Genomic DNA, 21,547 nt, shown 5'->3' on the forward strand with positions numbered 1-21,547 from the left:
GGATGAAACTTAAGTGAACGATTTTACATCGGGTTCCCAATTTCTCGCTTTGAGATTAATGAATGTTCCGATGGTTTCTGTGGCAACATGGTAAATGGGGCGATTTCATAAAAGGTGGTGTTTATTCTTCACTCTGCGCTCTCTCTCTCCACTCTGCTACCATCGGGAAAAAAGTACAGGAGCCTAAAGACGAGAACTCAACGGTACAAGGACAGCTTCTTCCCCCGCTGCCATCAGATTCCTGAATAATCTATGAACCACAGACACGGCCTTACTTTTTGTGCGCAATTATTTTTATTTATAATAATGTTGTAGGATGGTTATAATAACCGCAAAACACCGAATTTCATGACTGGACAATAAATTCTGATTCTGACGATGCGGCTCCCGTGGTGTCCTTTCCTTCCTTTTGTGAATGAGTTAAAAATTAAAATTAAAAGGACATTTTCAGAAACATGCCTTCGAACTGATTAAAAACGGATCCACGCAATAAAGACTTCTTATAGGGTCCCAACAAAAAAGTAGCGTACACACATATTGTACAATCTGTTTATTTAGTATTAGACAGAGTGCAAATCAAGCTGTCTTTTCTGTAAACGTTCGCCTTATGGAGAAACTTGCGCACAGTGGATTTGAAAGAGAAACACTTTTGCTGTCAGCTTCAAGTGACAAGCCAAACCGTTACAAGGAGAGAATCGGACAAATTTAAAGAAACCACAGGAAAAAAAAAATGATTATATCACGAATGGAGATGTTTTGAAGCGGTCTAAGGATTGGTGTGCTAAACGTAAAACAAAAATAAAAGGTCTGGGAATGAAGGAGAATGACGCCGTCTGATGGATTACGAAGTGCAGAGATTGCGAGGTCTGGGCTGTGCAAGGATTATACAAGTGAATAATTCACCTCACGTCAATCTGTACATTCCTAATCTAACCAAGGCGCGCCAAATACTCACAGGTATGCTGTTAGAGGGCATGCTTTCTTTTTTTTTTACATGTTAAAACACTATACAGATAATTAATTCACATACGAAAAGAAAACAGAAAAAAAACCATTATATACATTATATCCCGCGTTACAACCTATAAGCCGGGGTTGTAATGGTCATGCATATTTTAGATTGTATATTAACTTGATTAGCAAATATTTGTCTGCAACAGTTATTTGTATAACACTCTTTCATAAAATCTTTCTAAACCGGTCCAAAGGAAAATGAATTCTGTCTTCTCATGTGAACGAGTATCGTTTAGCCAGCTCTGTCAAGAGGCTGGTAGTGTACATTGATGGTCATGTTTAGGGTTTACCCATTTTTAAAAAGTATTAAAGGCTCATACAGGTCTGTCCACAGCGTACTGACACGGATTTAGGTTAGACACTTGGTTCTGGACTCCCGGATAACCAAAATTGGCATGTTGCTTTGCCTTGAGCCTCAGACTGGCGAGACTGGAGTTACAGGTGTCCCGGTACATGTAAGGACTGGCACTCGATGCATAAGGACAGGCGCCGGCAGACATGGCCGAGTTGAGAGAGGGGCCGTTGAGGTTATTCAGATTGCTTAAATTATTCAGGCTGGTCCCTGGCACCCCAGTCACGGCCGAAGGGACTATGGAGGTCGGCATGGTCATAGAGGAGATGGAGCTGGGGGGAGAGAACATTGGCTGCGTGGATAGGGGGCTAACGTTCATCGAGTTGAAGAACTGAAAGCTCTTGGCCGAGAGAGGGCTGGTTGTCAAACTCTTGGTGGCCCAGTTATTGTAGGAGTAGCCGGAGTACATATCATCGTAAGGTTGCATAAGTCCGTTAAATTGTGCGCCGAAGCCATTTTTGCAAAACTCTGCCTGTTGGTTGCGTTCCCTCTTTCTCCACTTGGCCCTGCGATTCTTAAACCATACCTGGAACAGAAAGATGTTATTAATTCCAAATGTGTGTGTGTGTGTGTGTTTAGAACATAAAATATTACAGCGCAGTATAGGCCCTTCGCCCCTCGATGTTGTGTAAACCTATATATTCCTACCAAAAGAACTACTAAACCCTTCCTATCTCAAACCCTCTATTTTTCTTCTAGCATGTGCGTGCCTACAAGTCTCTTAAATGCCCCTAATGTTCCAACCTCCACCACCATCCCTGGCATTGCATTCCAGGCACCCATAACTCTCTGTGTACAGAAACTTATGTTATAGATAGAGAATTTGGGTTAAAAAGGGTTTAAGTTAAAATGTGATGATTAGTCATAAAAGGGGGCTAACCACTGGAGTTTAGCTGGAAAATGTTACAAAAGACTTGCAACAGATTTAACTACAGAGAGACATGAAGGAGCCAAAGATTGATAAAGAGTGAAAAACAGAATTTGGTGTGAGCAGAGGTCATGAATGATCGTGGTGTGCGTGACTAACAGTAATCAGGATGATTCTGCAAAAACTAACCAATTAAAGCAGAGTAGTGGAGATGCCGAAGGACAAGCAAATTGTATAAAAAACAATGCACTGTATGTATCAGGGCTCGACTTGGCAAGAAGCCGGTTGAGTCCAACTCTGCAGACTTGAGAATAAAGCTTGTCGTGTCACCGATCTTAAAGAGACTCATTTGTGAGAATTTGTGTTTCTGACAACTTACCCCTGATGTTTCTGTATCAACTTCTCGTTAAACAGATTCCCACTTGTTTTATGAAGCTGTCAATTATTTCCATTGGATATTCATCAGACCAATCATTCAGACCCCATCTTATCTATTCAAATGTTAAATATTGGAAATAACCAATATCGTATGATCTATGTACTGAAAAGGCTTTTATTTCAAAAAAATCCAAATCTGAAAATAAAATCACTGCATAGTCCAGACATTACAGAAAGAGCCTGTGCTCCGCATTCTTTCTTTTTCTGTATATCTTTGCTTTTTCCCCTCTCTTTTGAAGTCGTCGGTGCTCTTCGATCATCCACACTACCTAAAACGAGGCTTCTCTCATGTTCTGCCATCTGACTCTATAATTGTTCTCAAATCTGCCTGACAACCGAAACAACATGGTGGAATGCTGAAAACCGAATAATGTTGGATCTCTGGAAATCCTTTCAAGGAACGAAAGCGGATTTTCCTGCAAGATATCAATTTTGATCAATCTTGGTTGGATATTCAAACTCGAATATCGACACCGAGCGTCTACACTGAAAGTCAAAAATAATTTTGATCTCTCATTTAAAGCGCATGATTCATACATGTGCCCTGAGTTAATCGCTTTCAGAAAATCTGATCGATTGCTATTCGTACATCTTGGAGATCCTACAAGATATCCTTGGTGCTCCCTGTAACTCGGCATCTCTGATCTTGCAATTCTTCTCATTGGATTGCAGATGTGCTTCAATTCGGATTTACAGATCGAGATATAGAATATCAGAATTAGGATCAGGAGTCAGCCATCCTGCCCGTCGTGTCTGCTCCGTCATTCAATGAGATCACAGCTGATCTGATGCTAGGTTCATCTTCACCGACTTGCCTTTTCCACAGATCCCTTAATTTCCATACTATTTGCAAAACAATCTATCCAACCCTGACTTAAGTATATTTACTGAGGTCGCCTCCACTTCTTCAATGGGCAGCAAATTCCACAGATCACCACCTTATGAGAAAAGCAGTTCCTTCTCATCTTCGTCCTGAATCTTGAATCTAGTTCTGGTCTCGTCCAATAGTAATAACTTGCCTAGCTCTATCTTATCGATGCATTTCATAATTTTATATGTTTCTATAAGATCTCCTCATTCTTCTAAATATAAAATCGAACGTCCTACTTGAAGCATAATAGCTGTAATTAATCACGGCCAAAGAATTCTGAATCAAAATGCTATCTATGAAGCATTTTGGATACAGGTTAATGCACAAAAAGGTGCTTACTTCCTATATATGCTGCATGACCTGATGAGTTTCTCCAGCACTTTTGTGTATTCCACGGCAACCTTTCCTGCAAACTTTCCTGATTAATTGCTTTGTTTAGAATTGTGATTGTCAACGACGATGAAAAGAAGTGGGAATTGCTCATTTGGTGGTTCGTACAATTTTGGACCAGCTGTCAATTTGCTTCACGCATGTTTTTTTAAAAATCAGTATATCTCCTCTCGTGAGTATAGTTTTCGGATCCTGTGTAAATCGAATCAGTTTTGTTGATGTAATCAGAAACGATTTTAGGATCAGATATGTCTTTCAGATTGGGGACGTCTTCGGGATCAGGTGTTACATTTGGGATCAGTCTTTTTGTCATTTATCTGTATGATAAATTCGTCATTCTAGCTTTTAAAGAACAAAGTCTGCAATGCGGACGATTACAATAAATGGTTCTTCGCTCAAAACGTTTTTGTCAATAAAATTACCATAAAAATCTGAAGCAGAACACGAAAATGCTGCGAATGTTCAGCAAGTCAGGCCGGAACCGTGGAAGGACAAACTAATAAGTTAACGTTTCATGTCAATGACCTTCACTCACCCTTACTCGTGCCTCTGTTAAGTTTGTCCACACAGCGATCTCCTCTCTGGTTGACATATCGGGATACCGATTTCTTTGAAAAGTTGCCTCCAGCTCCTGAAGTTGTTGGCTTGTGAAATGGGTTCGTTGGCGTCTCTGTTTCTTCTTGATTGTGGGATCCTTTGAATCCGAATCATCAGTCTGATTTTGTTGCGACTTCTCATTGTCTGCAAGGTAAACGTCAGGTTACAAATTAATCTTCAATTTTTCTTCCCAAATCTCAGACTTTATAAACCGGCAATTTCCAAACACTTCCATAAATCCAGCTGTATATTTTGTGAATTGTTGGCACATGCAATCATGCCACCCACCCCAACACACATCATAAATAAATATAATTACCAACCCTGCGTATGGCGGAAATATTCTGTTACCGTTCGTGGATATGACTTACTTCACTTAGTGGTTTCCCTATTTTATAGATGCATAATTTTTCCAAATGCATGTCCAAGAATGTTTAGCAAAGTTGGAAATTGATCCTGGAACATGTCTGCCCATGTAAAAGTTGCCGACTAAAACATACATTCAAGTGATGAGATTGTGGAGATATCAGACCCACAGCTCAGAACCAGTTATTGTTTGTTTGCCAAATATTGTCCCTAATTTGCCGCTGCTGTAACTTTATTTCTTCCGATGCGTTCGGATCATATAAAAATGGTGTGTTATTTTAAAGAATATTATTAATTTACATCGTCTTGACATTATTAAGAATCTGGAGTTAAAGTAGATTAATGAAAGTTAAAGCGTTAATTACCTATCTCCTTCAGCTCTCTATTACCCCTCCTCCCCTTGAAGAATATTTAATCACAAGTACACGGAGAGAGGCAAATACAACTTTGCTCTTTAAACGATCTCTTTGAAGCGGGCTTTCCTCAATAGATTGGGGAATTTTTTTGAAAGTCTTGGATCTATTTTTGTTCCTACCTGGACATTGACTGTTCGGGCTGCCAGCTAGATCTTTCAGATGATCGGCGCACTGTCTTTCCAGGACCCGAAGCATGTGGACATTAGATAACATTGCAAAGCTGAACTCGAAGCAGATAAATCGCAAAATCTTTTTTTTTAAATCTCTCACCAAAACAGTCGGCGGGCTGATTTGCCTTAAAACACGCCTTGTGCTGTATAGTTTCTCAAGCCAGTAAGCCTTTCCCAACCCCCTGGACCCCACAGAGAGCATCAAATTAGTTGCAAGTAAATCCCCAGCTCAGACAAGCTGACAAGGCCAGGTATGAGGACCCCCTGGTCACCACCTTGCCTTTAACTCTTGTTTGTTAAAGGCTTATCTTTTGGGCGGTTATAAAGAGTAATAGATGAACCTTCGGACCTCTCCTTTTTGAGAGAGCAGTATCGTCTAGGGCTTCGGCGGATCTGTTGGCAATGCAGTTGCAAACGGACACAGAAGGCCTGTCAGAAGCTCCGGGGATCCTCTAAGTGAGGGGAGGGTAACGCGTCCACGTCAGACAAAAGGGCAGACAACTTAGAATAACCAGAGCACCGGGCTTCCTTTTTGAATCTGGGATGGATTAACTTCAAATTGAATATACCCAACCCTGACTGGATTTCAATAAATATTTGTGTGAAGTTTTCGAACGCACACGCAAGTCTGACAAGCCTTGCAAAAACATAATTCTTAAGATTCTCCTGTGCAATAAACAACTCCTGCTTCTTTACTATCTGTCGAATTATCCGAGGAAATTTACGTCACATTATTGGATCAAACGACTCTGAAATTGTAATTATATAATTCAATTACTCATTCACACGAGCTCATCAAAGAAAGACTTGATATTATCAACTGGAATGAGTAGCTTTGAGTAAGCAGGTATTGATATTAATTCACATTAAGTGATTGTAAATTCATAAAGCTCTGTCTCACTCCGAGCCAAAGAATCGTCCAGCAAGATTAATGAGGTCGGGGTAATTTATAAATCCGGAAGTCAAAGAAAAAAAATGATCACAGAATTTAAAGCTCCCTGAGGAGTAAAGTGTGATAAGGGTTTACTGTGCTGAATTGTCTTTCTATTTTGTTTGAGCATTTTTTTCAACGTGTAATTCGTTTTTGCAGTTAAAATGAACGCAGTGCACACAAAAAGTTACATAAATATACGGCTACTTCAGAAAGTACGTTAAAATCGCTAACATCGGCAAAAGGGTTAAGAGAACAGAAAGAACTGTAATTCTTTGCTTATCCCTTGAAGAAGGGCTCAAGCCCCAAATAGAGGCAATATATCTATCTCCTGTGGAGGCTGCGAGACCGGCCGAGATCCTCCAGCATTTCTCTGGGTTTTTACTGCAATCAATTTTCGGGTTTCACTCAGAAAGGACATTTATACTCGTTGCGTTCACACTTTGGGTCTGTGCAGAATGCAGGCCCTTTCGCGTCGTGTTTAAAAACTGGAGAATGCAATAGAAAAAAAAAGAACGTTTATCTTTGATGGAGAAGTCAGTCATGACTCATTACAGGCCACTTTTCGCCGAGATTATGCTTGCTACCGATCAGTTGAGCCTGTTCGGTTAAAATTTAAACCCTGTTGGGTAAGTGGATTTTATGACATCAGAAGCCCCGACGTATCAACAAAAGGTGCGAAATCTCCCAGTATGTATGAGCTTCCCAATAATTGACGGTGAAAGTCCTTTCAGGGCCGTGTAAAACATTTACAAGGTGCAATGATAGCGATTCCTGCAGTTATACTCCCGTTTTACTTTTAAAATATGTGGACCCCAGCAACGGTCAAGTGTCTTCATTCTGACCTCCTTGGGCTTAAGTCAAAACACAATGTTGGAGAAACTCAGCAGGTCAGTGTCCTTTATGTAGCAAAGATAAGGATACATAACCAATGTTTCACGCCTACATTTTGCTCATTCCTTGATGAAAACTGATGAAAGACTCGAGCCCGAAACTTTATTTGTGTATCTTTATCTTTGCTGTACACCATTTGACCTGATGAGTTTCTCCAACATTGTGCTGGGAGAATCTGGAGTTAAAGTAGATTAATGAAATTGTTAAAATCGGTGTCTGCAGACTTAATCTTTTTAATTAAAATGCCGTTACCTCAGATTTCGCTTTTTTCACCGGGGAAAAATATTCAGCTCACAAGTTGAATTATTCAAGTGTTGTGGATGGAAATTCAGCAATATTTTATAACATCGTGAAAAGTTACGAAATTGGTATGTATGTATGTATGACGGTGAGGTGGGGGGGGGGGGGGGGCTTGAAATATTCCTAAATGGCGATTTTCATGTATTGTGACTATGTACCAAAGCCGACACAAATTCTTCCACTTCACTTGACTCTCACTTTAGGAAACTTTTCTTAGCACTTTTCATAAAATGAACTCCTTTATAGTTTTCACATTCCAATCTCTCGGCGGATGTATACGAGCTATTAAACCATTCAAAACGCGCGGCACGGAGAAAGTGTGTTACAGGCTTCGCGCGTTGTTCTTCGCGCCGACGTATGACGTTACTATTATTTATTGTTTCATTTCGTTAAAGAGGGGGATAAAAATGAGCAGCAGAATGTATCTCCATGTTTAATAATCATGTATAACACGTCGCTAACATCAAGCAGCATAGAAAAGACAAACGATTAAAACTGCGAGTAATCGCCTTGTATTATTGATGGAAAAGGTTTATGCCAAGAAAAAGCTGTGTGGCTTCAATTAATTTTGTTAAAAAAATGCACGGATATAATCGTTTCAAAACTCCATCAGGGATATACATTGGAAAATAACTCCCCGAAGAGAAAAATACTTGAACGAACTGGAGTAATGGGTGCATTTTAAACTTGTAAAACCAACCGCACGATTAAAATCCAGAACAGAGTAGCAATTATTTGCATTTGGCCTGAAAACATCTAAATATTATTTGTGATGAAATGCCGAAATATTAGAGCTCCCCACTTCTCTCTCTCTCTCTCTCTCTCTCTCTCTCTCTCTCTCTCATGCACCCTGTTCTATCTATACAGATGTCAGAAAGATTATAGGAAATAAATGCTTCATAAAATTGGGAATATATCGTTCATTTATAAAGCTACTGTGGCACCTCTTTCAATTACTGGAGTCATATCCGGTCTTGGTACTTCGTTAAAACATTTATTAATTTTAACCAATATTCAAATACAGCGTTTTGTCTTGATGCTGGATCTTTCTACAAAAGAATTACAATCCCTTTTGCAAGGCAGTCTTTTTCAGCATCATTTTATGGAACAATATCGATAACTATGAGGGGTATGTACTCCTCTGGTCAATGAGGATCAAAATGTGCGTTGGACAATAAATCAACATAGTTTCTGTTATATTGATTCTTTGTAAATAATTGCTTGTTCATTGGCATCTATCTAACTATAATATGATCAGTGGCAAAGATTCGTACGACTGGTTCAACATGGAACTCACACACACGTAGATACACACATATACACACACACACATACACACATACGTAGACACACGCACAAACATATGCACTCTACACATAGACACACACACAATTCCTTAATTTAAAAAAAAACATGCAAGTCTTATTTATACACTGTCCTAAGATTGCTTTGGAGATATCAGATGGTCAATACTTCAATACACTCAAGGGCCGATTGACTGACAAAATTGTTAAAATTGATTTCAAGTGACTGCCGCTTGTAATCCCGTCCCACATTTCCTCCACACCCCCATTTTCTGCTTTTTTTCCCTTTCTTCCCGTCTCACTTTTCTCTCTCTCTTTTTGTGTGTGCTCGGAACTCCCAATAAATAAAGATGTGACTGATCTGTCAGTGAAAGATTAGCTTTTGGAAAGTAAATATTTTGATGGAATTTTAAACAGAGGGCCCATTGCGTGCCAGATCGCGGCGCCGTCAATCCCTTTTTAATCAACTCGTTCCAATTCAATTCAAAAAATCCCACTCCCAAAGTCGGGATCTGACGGTTCTACTACTCGCTCCTCACCTCACGACCTGGCGTGAGGGAAGTAAGAGGACGGTCGTGGAGAAAATGTCCAAATTATGGGTCTATTTGTGTTTTGCAACCGGAAATGATTTGCTCTGGTTTGATCTTAGTTGAAGTGTATGCTTTATACCACTCATGAATTCTGCCTAATCCTCAGTCAAACGTGGGAGACCATTTCCCAAAGAAAAAAAGGACACCTTACTCAACCCCGCAAGCAGTCTACGGTATAAACTGACAGCATAATGGAGGGTTTCTTTTTTTTTAAAAGTGTAAACTTTGACCTTTGTTGAGAGAAAACCAGCAGATCATGTTGGAATATGTTAATTTTGAAGTTTTTAGGAAGGGGAGCAATTATTTTACTTTCACCAAAATATTTGATCATTCGCTAATTAAAAATAATAGTATCTACACCTTTTTTTCCGGGGCAGAGAAGCACTTAATTTACCAGATAAAAAGAAAAAAAAGTTCACCTAATTGTTCTGAATGCGAATCTGGTTTCCACTTTGAAATGAAAAAAAAATCAAAATATTATTCGGCCGCTGTGTAAATAGTTGCACTTGAGATGGTTCTCCACTTTAATTAACATGGTCAGCGATGTAATTAACATTCTGACGAGCACAAAATATTTCTGGAAACGTTGGCAATGACCCCTTTCCAGCAAGAAAATGCGAACTCAACGAAATTAACGAAAAGTGCGCAGAACAACGTTGGTGGGGTTGGAAATTACGACAGAGATGTCCGTGAGCAGCAAGATAAATAGTGCCTAACGCCACAATGGATTCGGCGGTTCTGGCGTTTCCTTTCCGGAAATTCACAAGACTTAGACGTAAATGATGAATTTATGCAAACCTTTCTAGATCAAAGTCCTTGCAACATATAATCGAGCAACAATGTAATGGGTATAATCAAGTCAAAGATCTTCCGCGACTTTCCTTTCTCGTTTCCACTGTCGAGATTTGCAAGCAGTTTTGTTGCAGGTTGTGGATGATTGATGTTGTATCAATAACAATTGACCGGGCAATTCAGATCTTTGTTTATAATGCCACTTTTTTTCTGCTACTGTAACAATATTTATCACCAACAGTATTACAGTTGCGATTTTGTTGTTACAGGAACGAATATTTTGTTCGCTGATTTTTAACATTTTATTTTTATATTGGAATCATTTTTTAAAGCTCGAGCAACTTGCCCCAAGACAGAAAAGCGGCGGCCGCTAATCCCCCAGTTATGCACAACGTGACCCACAGGATTCATTCACAAAATACATCAAAAAACACTGCTGTGGAAATATTCAATCAAGACATAATTTCATCTACACTAATAGCTCCATGGTCCTGTTTTATTATTTCTCCATTTACAATCCAAGAGCAGCCGAGCAAAATTTTAAAAAAAAACCTGTTTCGGCGCAGTCGTCCAACATTAACGGCGGTTCCCTCTCTGGCTTTGTTGCTCTGCTTCAAAATAATTAACCATGGGTTTCTCCTTTTCCTTAATCCCTAATTACAAGAGTGTGGCAAGGTTGACCCCACACGATGTTAACGGCGCGTCCATCTTACCTTGTCGTGTCACACCGCGCTCAATTCATAAAGCGCCAGTTCATTTTGCCAGCTCACCTTCCTCTTTCCATTTGCCTCTCTTTCTGAATTTTAGTTGCAATCCGGACGACTGAAGAGGGAATGGTCACTTGCAACTTTATGAGAATCCCGAAGTGATTATCAAAGTTTTTGTTTATAACTTGAAAGCCAGGGGCAGATCAAGGGAAAATGACAGGCGCTGTTGAGAATGGTCATTGAGAACAATGAACCTCCGTTTTTTTTTTGATTCACTGGGTTCCGTTTATAACCCAAGTAGCCACTAGAGGTCGCGGCATCTAACATCAGTGTCTTATTTCCAATCATTGATGTCACTTTAACTGATGGACATATTTTTCTTCCAATTTGTCAACCTCCCTGTTTTGTTATTGTCCCATTTGGAGGGGGTAGGGATGGGGGTGGATCGGTCAGCTCCCGGCTTTCGCCTTCTTCCCCTTTTAGTTCCCCCCGTCTCTCTTATCCTTGTCTCTGCATCCATTGGTGACTGCAAGCAGAATAAAATTTGCTTACCGCTGCTCTCTTGGTGTGCTTTGCAGATTGGCTCTCTTTGTGGCGTCCCAGAATCAGAGAGAGTCATAGGGCTGTGATCAGGAGCGTCCGAGTCGGTCAGAACCCCACTCGACAGGTTATATTCCATTCGATTTGACTGTGCTGAAAAAGTAAATGGCAATTCACATTGAAGCTTGCATGCATCTGCAAATGCAGCCTCAACAAAGACCCTCACTCCCTCCTTCGGTTCCCTCTGCGTGGACATTAGTCTTTGTTAAGACTGTTAAAAATATCTTCAAATAAAACACGAAAGTCTGCAGACACCGTGACTGAAGTAAACCACACAATGCATAAGAAACTCCGCTGCTCAAACAGTAGAGCAAAGATGAAGGGCTCAAGCCCGAAATGTTGGTTATGTATCTTTATTTTTGCTATATAAAGTACACCGTTTGATCTGCTGAATTTCTCCTGCAGTGTGTGTTTTTAGTTCATATCTTCACCCGAGAATTAATCCACGACTCAAGATTCAGTTATGGCGTTTTCCTGTTTTGGCGAGTGCTTCGAATACCGTCGTTATTGGCTAACTAAATACTAAATCCCAACCATGTTCTGTGACATTCGTTCTTACGCCTTATTATTTTTGTAATCCTGATCGTTTAGACGACAGTAGATCGCAGTGGTGACAATGTCGTGGAAAAGTTCAAACAGGATAGTCTCCCTTTCCATGCAAATCGCGACGAGTCGAGAATTGCTAATCGATTTCTCTCGATATCAATAGCAATTATTTTTAAATATTTTCAAACATCCTGCAAGATAAATTAATTTATACTTTTATTTTTTTATTGGAATATAACCTTTTTCCACACTATTAATCAGCTGTCTTTGAAAATATATTTTCTCCCAGCCAACAAACAACGAATTTGACTTTTTTAAACATTAAATATGTTTCAGGATTACTTAACTTCCATTTTCTGCACATCTCAATTAAATTATTGATCTAAAATTTGAGTAAAAAGGTTGTATTTATAATTAAATGTGGCGTTAAATATTGGTCGTATTTTTAGAGAGAAATAAATGTATCCTTTACTATTTTTCACAATCAAGAAAGTAGAGACTTGTTCCTTTTGTCATGGCGAATCTTGTTTCCAAGAACACGTGTTCATAGCTTGTATGCACACGAGACAAGGAATCCCACGAAATAATTCATTTTGTGTGAAACGTCTTGAACTGTTGAAGATGCTGTGTAAATATAAGTGGCTTCTACAAAGATATAAACCCAGACAGCAATCGGGGAGTTATCTCTGGTGTTTAGGGAGAAGTATAAGTGACAGCTTCGGTGACAAACAATGCATTTTAAATGAGCTTTTGGTTTATTTAGTGCATTACAGGTGTTCAAAACATGCGGTGGACTATGCAGCTCTCTTGACAATTTAACTGGACAACTTCGTGGTATTTCGTGAAATTTAATTCCAAAAGAAAGGCCTTTTAAACATTTTCTAAACAGGTTTCAATGAAGTCTTATCGAAATCCTAGTTATCTAGCTCACTGAGAATTAGAATTATACTGCGTGTTTACAACTTCAGGCTCAGAAGGTGTGGTTCGAGCCATTGAAGTCGTTAAACTCAAGCATTTTTTTTGTAATTCCAATTTAATTGTCTGTTTATACCTAATTTTCGGTGATGTGAATATTCTGGTTTAATGTAATCTTGTTTCTGGTGCACAAATATTTTGATTCCACGCTCCTCTACCCGCCATACCCCAACTCATGTTAAGTTTTGGGTTTTCGCAGCTGTCTGCAAAATTCAGCACATTATATCCGCACCTCGAGTCAAAACTTTAATATTATTTAACTCAATTCCAAAAAAATCCAATTGAACTGAAATTCCAGACCACCTTATCTGGTTTAGCCGCGTTCGCGCGAAGTATTGAGGTCGGGGTTTTAAACGAGTGTTGTCTATAACCCAAACTTTGCCCATGATTAAAGGGCCAATTGCATAAAGTAAAACCACACACATTAAATAATATATTCTTCAATCCATGAGTCGGGTACCAAAGACAAAGCAATGTGATGACATCTTTTATAGAGGAGAGAGGAAGACGGACAGGCAGAAAGAGAGAGTGAGGGGTATATGTGTGTGTGTGTGTGTGTGAGAGAGAGTGAGAGAGAGGGAGGAAGAAAGGGGCATAGGCGCGCTGTGAATTAATTTCTTGGATTAAGATTTGATTAAGATGTGTGTCAATTTGCCGTCCCATAACTTATTAAGATGCGTCGGCTCCCGATCTGTCCCTATATATACATATAGATATAGATAGAGCAGATGGAATTTTGACGGAATGTTTGTAGATGATAATTTCAACTCTTCTGCTCCTATTTGCATCTGATTGCATCTGTCAGGCGCGTTTCCTTTCTCCAGAACTGTCTGTCTAGGGGTGTGGGAAGGGGGGTGGGGGGGGGGGGAATGATGTAGATGAGCAACAGCTTCATTTAATTCCAAGTCACATTTATTATCCAATCTGTTTGGTCGCATTAATATTCAATATTGAGTTGAGCCGGAGCTTTATTCGTGTTTCTGGCCGATGTGAGTTAATTTGATGCACTAAAAAAAATTTGCTCCAATCGCTTTAAGGGTTCATTCAAGAACATCTATCATCTTAAAAACGGCTATGTTTAAGCACATGCAGGTACATGTCCCTGGAAATACACTCTGATCCGAAAATTCAGTTAATTCACTGATAAATTGGTTGGTAAGTGAGTATCAGTAAAGTAGAAGGAAATAGAAGCCTGCTGTGGACATTATATACGACCTTTTCTATGTCCCGCTTATCGTGTACTTATTTTCTCAATCATGTTTTTTTCCGGGGTGGGGGTGGGGGGGGGGGGGGACAGTCCAATGAGCGTTTCGTAGCCCGGGACGTTGTACAATGCGCTCCAGATGTACACAATCACACACCATTTACAACTCCGAATTGCCTCTATGTACAATATCTGTCCATCATTTGAATTAAGAGAACCACAGAAGCGAAGTTGATGATTAAGAATGTTACCAATCGACTCTTGGTGCTGTTACGATGGAAGTACCTTCGGGAGGAATTATGTCTGAAATGGAAAGCGAGTCCATGCGGATTTCCTAATTAATATTAATCATAAACCCACGTTATTTTTTTCTTATTAAACTGATCTTTTATTCAGCAGGACCTTTAACAGTGCCATTTTCTTACGATGCATAGAACGAATAATATTTTGATAATTTAACGTTTTTGCTTTTAAGATAAAGAAGTCTGCTCTTTAGTCAGAAAGTAACAAAATGTTTCCTAATTTCAGGGTTAAATATTTGATATCCTGGCAAATCGTGTTCTGCTCAAAACATGAAACGAACTCTTAATTACATAACACTTCTGACATTCCATATAAGCCGGTTTTTTATTTTTCACACGGGCATTTATTTGCACTCACAGCAAAGGGCACTTCGTGCTAAAATACCTTTGAGAAACAATTTACTGATCGTTCTTTCATTTCTTTCTCAGGAGCTTTGCAATTAATGGGACAGTTAATTTCGTGAAATGTCGGTAGCACAATCCTATCGGCTAAACCTTCCCCGTGACGAATTCTTACTATTTTCATTTATGTCTCATCTTTTTTAAGTTGTATTCGTTTACGGAGTTAAATGCTTTCAAATATTAATTTTTATAACTGCACTCGGTTTGTTCCTATAAACTGATCCTTTTGCTCTCTCAGCATTGGACACTCGCCTCTCAATACGATTTGAATCTGTGCATGGAGAGCAATCGAACTATGCCGAGACATTGACCGGTAATGCTTTTAAAAACAGCTTTGCAATTAACTTAATAACTAGTTATATCTTCTAGTAAAATAGTTTTTGCGTACGCAGGATCATTGCACTGCTTTTTTTTTAAAAAAAGCAGGCTTGGTAGCGGCATTCCACCAACCCCAAACCTTCCTTTTTTTTTGAGAACAAATCCCTGTGTTGTCTCGAGTACTTTCTCCACGCTGAATGTTACCCCTTGCAGTAAACGTGTGGAACGTCTGCGGAACTTATACAGGGTCTCCCGTGGCTGGGACGCACCTGCTAGCCATCAATTTTCCACCCGAACCCATTCGGCACAATCGTGAAAGATTTCTTTTGTTCACCGTCCAGCCACACACGGACAGCAGAATATATTTCATGTGCTATTGGAAGTAGCAGTCATTCTTTCTTGGGCCTACCTGGATTGGATCTGACGGTAAGTGTCAGAAACCAAACCGGCCTGCCTCTGGTGCACCCAACAACACTTGGAATTCACCCGAAACAAGGCAGCCTGCTGCATCTTCGACAGACAACCCCATTAATTACTCTGAGGAAGACAAAAAATGTTTTGTAACTGGAGAAAAATGCCATCCATTTTAACAACTATTTATTTCTCAGTTTCTTCACATTTTAAGAAAGGTTCGGGGTCCAACGTCATTTTTATTTGGTAAAGTCGTGGTTTTGGCAAATCAATGTCGGAAAACAATAATCATTCAAATCCTAGTCGTGAGTCTGGCGGCTCCTGTGCATGAGATGGAAGAATCCGCAGCTGCCCACTTCCAGAAGGGGTGACATAATTTCAGGGGAATGTTACTTCTGAACAAACAGCTCTCTACTCTGCGCATTATAACCGAGTTCATGCAAGTCGCCAGGTTTTAACCATATTTTGCGACCTTCGTTGCCTCATCAGTTCTGACCTATTTTATGATGTTCGTCCTAAGTTTTCATTTATGTTGTTGAGACTGTTTCTGATACGTGGGTTTACTCCAATGCAAAATATGCGCCTGGAAACAGAACGTGGTCCATAGTTTCCTCTTTAGTTTCAAGAATAAAATCTAAACCTGGTTCTGGTTATGTGGTCAAATAATTGGACGGGGTTCGTAAAATCGTTTCCTTCCTGCTGTCGTTATATTTCTTTCTCAAACATATTAGTCTTGACACGCGGAACCGATCCGTCCGGCCATACCAGTATTAGGTAGTTTAAAAAAAAGATGGGGAAGCAGTTAAAGAAAACAATCTATTTAGAAACATTTTTATTTTTTACTTGCTTGCCAAGAGATGTAAAAATTGCTTCCAATATAAATGGGAAGAGGATTGTAAACCGTGGTTCATTAATCATTCTGGAAATATTCCCCTGTTAACACGCCTTCGATATCAAGCAGAAGAGAACATAAGGGAAGTCATTCAGACTTTATGGGGAGTAAATCAGAGACGATGCCGCGCGGTTGGATCACTGCTCATTGGGTCAGACTTCAAAAATAGCACGGTAAATACTTGCAAAAAAAAAATGGTGAATTCAAACACCATTAAACCACACACACTAGTCCACCTTAGCCTAAAATACATTTAATACGCGCTGCAGCTAAATTACATATCAAGGATTAAGGGGGATTTCCTGTTTAAGAAATAACGCATTGAATTATATGTATTGTATAGACACAAATGCTATGGGTTGAGACATACAATACAGGCAAAGGGCAAGGCAACTCAGGAAAAAAAGGATCTCAAACATTTATCAATGAGAACGTCGATACCGATAATCACTTACAGCAAATCCCTCTTTAAATGAATAAATCCGGGGATAGGATAAGTTTACCGAAGATTAGAGGTTCCTGGATCTGTCAGAATTAAGAGTTCCTTCGAAAACACGCGGCAGGTCCTTGCAGTTGCTCGGAGAGTCTCAGTGAAACCCAAGCTATGCGATCCCATTTGCTGCAAGGATTGATTTTATGCCAATATCATCGGCTGCTACGAAACGACGCGACCTCTGTGTGAGCTGAGAGGTCCAGCCCACTGGAGTAGCACTCTCAGCTACCACCCCCCTCCTCTCCGCCCCCACCCCCACCCCACTTCGCCCATCCCCGATTCATTCAGGAGTTGAGAGAGAGATTGGATTGGATCTCCAAATAAACACGAATCCATTAGTCTGAACATTTTACAAGTTCACAAGAGGTGGAAAATGGCTACTTTTCTCCACCGAGAATCACCTTATGCAGCGAAGGAGACGTTTGGTGTACATCGGTTCTCCATCAGAAATTCAGTATCGCGCGTCGTTATTACGGGTGTTTTAGGAAACTGATGATTTAAGATATAAGCCATGAATTCTGGAATAGGAGATAAAAGAAGCTGTCATATCCCCGCGACAGTAGTAGGCGTGAGTTAAATATTATTCGGAGCATATTCCCAATGAAAATAAGAGGCTCTGGGCAGGGTTAAAAGTTTCAAGTCACTATTGTTAGAAATGACTTTTGCTTGTTGTAATTTGATTTAAAATTTGACCATGATATAAGATCATATACATATCTTGGCAGTTTTATTTCGGATTGTTAGAAAAGTTGTCATAAAGAAACTGTGAAGAATGACCTACATGTTCGCGGCATCTTTCGGGTTATTCACAACCTTCCACAAACAGAAATATGACCATGCTATTGTGATTGAGTTTAAATAGTGAAGCTATTTACGTGCACTATTTCCCCCCCCTCCAAAATAGTATAATGTGATTCAAAAGACAGGATCCGTGCCCCTCCTGTGTTTTTGTGTTCAAGTGTCAGGAAACTTCTGATGATACGATTCGTTGACGAGGTGAGCAGTATTTGCAATTTTTAGATGTTCACATCAATACGCTTGTTTTACTGTTTATTATAGTGCATTACAAAAATGGCAAGAGCAACATTTCATAATTTGCCACGTCATTCGTTTGAGTGCCAACATCGATTGCGGAGTTCAAGGTTCACTGTTGGATTGAACTGAGTTCACAGCTGGGGCATTGGATCAGAATTAAACAAAATGCAAAATGCGGTCCCAAGCAGAGAACAGGCTGATATGCTGCAAATTGGGCAAGTTGCAATATGTTACCAAATACCCATGTCCCAAGATCAGGTCCTGTCGCTATTACAAAGCGAGTTTGAGGAAATAGCAAATGAAGTAGCTTGTCCCAATGATCTTTGCGAAACTCTGTCAGCTCGATCTAACTTGATGACTAGGATTCTGCCTCTCATTCTGCTGATTGGGTAATGTGTCAGTTAGCGACGTTCGATTGGCTGTCAGGAGCCGTCAGTCAAGGCGGCCGTCAGCACGTTAGATCGTGGTCGGCGCATCACGTCACGAAGGCCGTGCCGGTTTCCAGGGACCTTGGCCATTGCTTCCTCATCTGTGTCTGCTTCAGCGTTTCGCTTCATTTCGGGGTTGGGATTGAGATGCAGCGGGGAACTCGGGCGGCCATTGGTATTGATGTTCGAGGCAATCAGTGAGCCAGGGTGTCCCGGTGTGTTCACTGCCCATCACCCGCCGCTCTGGTGTCAAGGCCGCCATTTTGGATGTTGGTAGCTGCCCTGGGGGGTAAGTTGGTCAGTTTCAGACTCTGTGCGTTGATCACCCATCCATTCTCCCCAGTTACGTGTTCGTATCCTCGCCTCCATCACAGTGGAACGCCCGTGGTCCAGTTTAATTTGCTCTATTTTATATCAATTAGCAATCCCTCCAATCAAAGTAGAGGATTAGACAGTGGTATAGGTCTACCCTTCATCAGAGCCTTTCCATACCTTGATGAAGGCTGGTTATGTATCTTTATCTTTGCCATTTGACCTGCTGAGTTTCTCTAGCATCGTGTTTTTACCTCACCAAAGTCTTTGCTAATTCTTGGAAGTATTCCCAATTGGTGTGGGTGTGGAAGAAATTCAATGGAATATTCAGTTACATGGAGAAAATGTAGGCTGGGTTGTCCACCAATTTCAGAATGGAACTAACTACTTAATTCAAAGACTGTTGCCCTTGGATTCATCTGCTGTGAAAGAATAGTAAAAGCAGTGGCGGTTAAGGTTTATTAGATGTATTTGAAATCACGAATGGTTTTGATAAAGATATTGAAAGAAGACCTCCACATGACTGCTATGTGAAAGACCGCTATGTGACAAGATCTTCACAAACTGAATTTGGTATCTGGATAGTTTAAAACTCAGGTGGCTTGGAGCTTTCCTTTACAATTTAAACAGTGATCAGAAACACACTTCCTGAATGGATGATGGAAGCAGATTTGATGGGATCTTCAAAACTGAATTGTAAGAAAAATGGGTTATGGGTTGGGAAATGTTGCTGGAAGAGGTTCCTGTAGGTTGGCATAGTAGGAGGAATTGAGGGGTATTGTGAAAAGGCAGGTAGGTGGAGACGAGCCTATTATCAGATCACCCATGATCTCATTGAATGGCGGAGCAGGCTCGACTGGCTGGATGGCCTACTCCTGCTTCTCTTATGGTGGGTTGATGGGCTTGTACTGTGTAAACTGTTCTATGGATATATTTAGCATGGAAGAAATTGTTATGTATTGTAGAAAGAGGAGAAGAGTAGTAATAATTGGTTAGTTCTGACAAGGACCAGCGTAGGTTTGATGTGCTGAATCATGTCCTGAAATGAATGTTCTGTCGTGACAACTTGAATTTTGTACTAAACTATTGTTGTAATGAAATGCCCCAAGATTGTTGCCTAAAAAGGATTCTGCAGATTGTTTGTTTCATGCAAGCACCCTTTGCATGCCTTTTCAAATAAATTTTTTTGAATGTTTTGTTTTTGATTTTCCAAGACTCACACAAATCCAAAACAACAATGCAATCTTTCTCAACAATGATGTATTACATTCAGAATCCATTTTCCCCCCGCCCACCCTTCTCCCTTCCCTCCCATACCAAGATTATGTAAATTAACAAAACATAAAGAACCAAAAATCTATAGAGTCACAGACCCTTAAAGGAACCATAAAGTAAAATGAAAAAGATACGAAACAAGAGCACATCATCTGTGCCATGACCCACTAAATTTATCTCAGTCATTCCACTATTAGTACGATTTACCTTTCTTCTATTTAGAAGGGGTGTAACTATATCTGCGAACCTGTATGTTGCAGATAAGGCTGCCACGCTCGAACAAATGTGTTATATTTTCTTCTTAAATTGATTTTTCTCCAGGGTATTACAATTCTGTATCTCCGTATTCCATCATACAATGTTTAATTGGGAGTTGGACCTCCACATGACCGCTATACACTTCAAGGCTACGTCAAGATCTTCACAAACTGAATTTGGTATCTGGATAGTTTAAGATTCATGTCCATAATGTTTCCAGATCCTGTGGAAAAAATTTTTTCAGAATATTCCCCCAGGACCTCACCTTTGTACATAGCCAGGTTGAGTGGATAAAGGTTCTAATCTCCACACCATATCTGAAGCACGTTTCTGAAATTTATGGTTTGTAGTTTTTGTGGTGTGAGTTACAATTGATGCAGAAAATTGTATTGCACCCTTTTCAAATAACTCTTAATCAGATATCATTGATCCAGTCATTGAATCCACACACATTAGTGTAACATAAACATGTTTTGAAAATTTGACAATTAATGTTTATGTATTCTTGTCACTGTCATGTACCATTTTGCCAGTTGTCTTGTGGCAAACTTTGCTTCCTAATTCTCCAGAATTGTTCAGCTACTGTTTGTATTATGTGCTCATCACTTCTCTGCTTCCTAATTACAATCCCATCACTATTAGTCGTTGGTCTTTCTATCCCTTATCTTGCCTTTCTATTTCTACATCCTCTTCTGACTTAACAGTTTTTAAAAATCTGCTTGAACCAAAACTTTGCCAAGACTTTTATCCTTTCTGTAAGACCTATATGACAACTTTTATTTTTGAGATTTGGGTATAATTGAGGAAGTGATGAGCTATCACCTCAAACTGCAGCAGTTTTAAATTTGGAGTTGCCATAGTAACAGGCTCTTCTGGCCCATGAGCCCATACTGTCTCAGTAGACCCATGTAATTAATGAATATATTAACCCCAAACAACTTCAGAATGTGGGAGGAAACTGAGAAACCCACGCAGTCACAGGGAGAACGTCCAAAACTCCTTGCAGACTTTGGCACATTCATCTCTGGTCACTGGCACTGAAATAGTGTAATGTTAACGACTACACTAACTGACCTGCCTTGTGGTGAAGATGTGA

General features: G+C 39.9%; 2 protein-coding genes across 4 annotated transcripts in view; one reads left to right on the forward strand and one right to left on the reverse strand.

Annotated features, from left to right (window-relative positions):
• Positions 1–458: 458 nt before the first annotated feature.
• On the reverse strand, positions 459–17,304 carry pitx3 (paired-like homeodomain 3). Of its 3 annotated transcripts, none has more exons than XM_069888221.1 (4): positions 15,757–15,840; positions 11,553–11,693; positions 4,469–4,674; positions 459–1,892 (listed from the first exon to the last, which is right to left on the reverse strand). In XM_069888221.1, the coding sequence occupies exons 2-4, from the start codon at positions 11,677–11,679 to the stop codon at positions 1,329–1,331; spliced, it is 897 nt and encodes a 298-aa protein (XP_069744322.1). In that variant the 5' UTR covers positions 11,680–11,693; positions 15,757–15,840; the 3' UTR covers positions 459–1,328. The 3 variants fall into 3 exon arrangements, with proteins under 3 accessions (XP_069744322.1, XP_069744321.1, XP_069744320.1); XM_069888220.1 differs by lacking the exon at positions 15,757–15,840 and adding an exon at positions 17,154–17,304 and having other exon boundaries at positions 460–1,892; XM_069888219.1 differs by lacking the exon at positions 15,757–15,840 and adding an exon at positions 17,106–17,304 and having other exon boundaries at positions 460–1,892.
• Positions 17,305–18,617: 1,313 nt separating this feature from the next.
• Positions 18,618–21,547, forward strand: part of gbf1 (golgi brefeldin A resistant guanine nucleotide exchange factor 1) — a 214,604-nt gene continuing 211,674 nt past the window's right edge. Inside the window, exon 1 of the mRNA XM_069885597.1 lies at positions 18,618–18,895. The gene's annotated coding sequence lies outside the window, so the exon portion shown is untranslated. The remainder of the gene's footprint in view (positions 18,896–21,547) is intronic.

This window comes from Narcine bancroftii, chromosome 6 (assembly GCF_036971445.1).
Source record: "Narcine bancroftii isolate sNarBan1 chromosome 6, sNarBan1.hap1, whole genome shotgun sequence".
Classification (NCBI taxonomy): Eukaryota; Metazoa; Chordata; class Chondrichthyes; order Torpediniformes; family Narcinidae; genus Narcine; species Narcine bancroftii.

Excerpts from the sequence above, each read along its gene's own strand:
- pitx3 (XM_069888221.1), bottom strand. The coding sequence starts at position 11,679 with ATGGAATATAACCTGTCGAGTGGGGTTCTGACCGACTCGGACGCTCCT. Across the intron at positions 4,675-11,552 it reads AGCACACCAAGAGAGCAGCG|ACAATGAGAAGTCGCAACAA; the intron begins GTAAGCAAATTT and ends TTTACCTTGCAG. Across the intron at positions 1,893-4,468 it reads TAACAGAGGCACGAGTAAGG|GTATGGTTTAAGAATCGCAG; the intron begins GTGAGTGAAGGT and ends TTTCTGTTCCAG.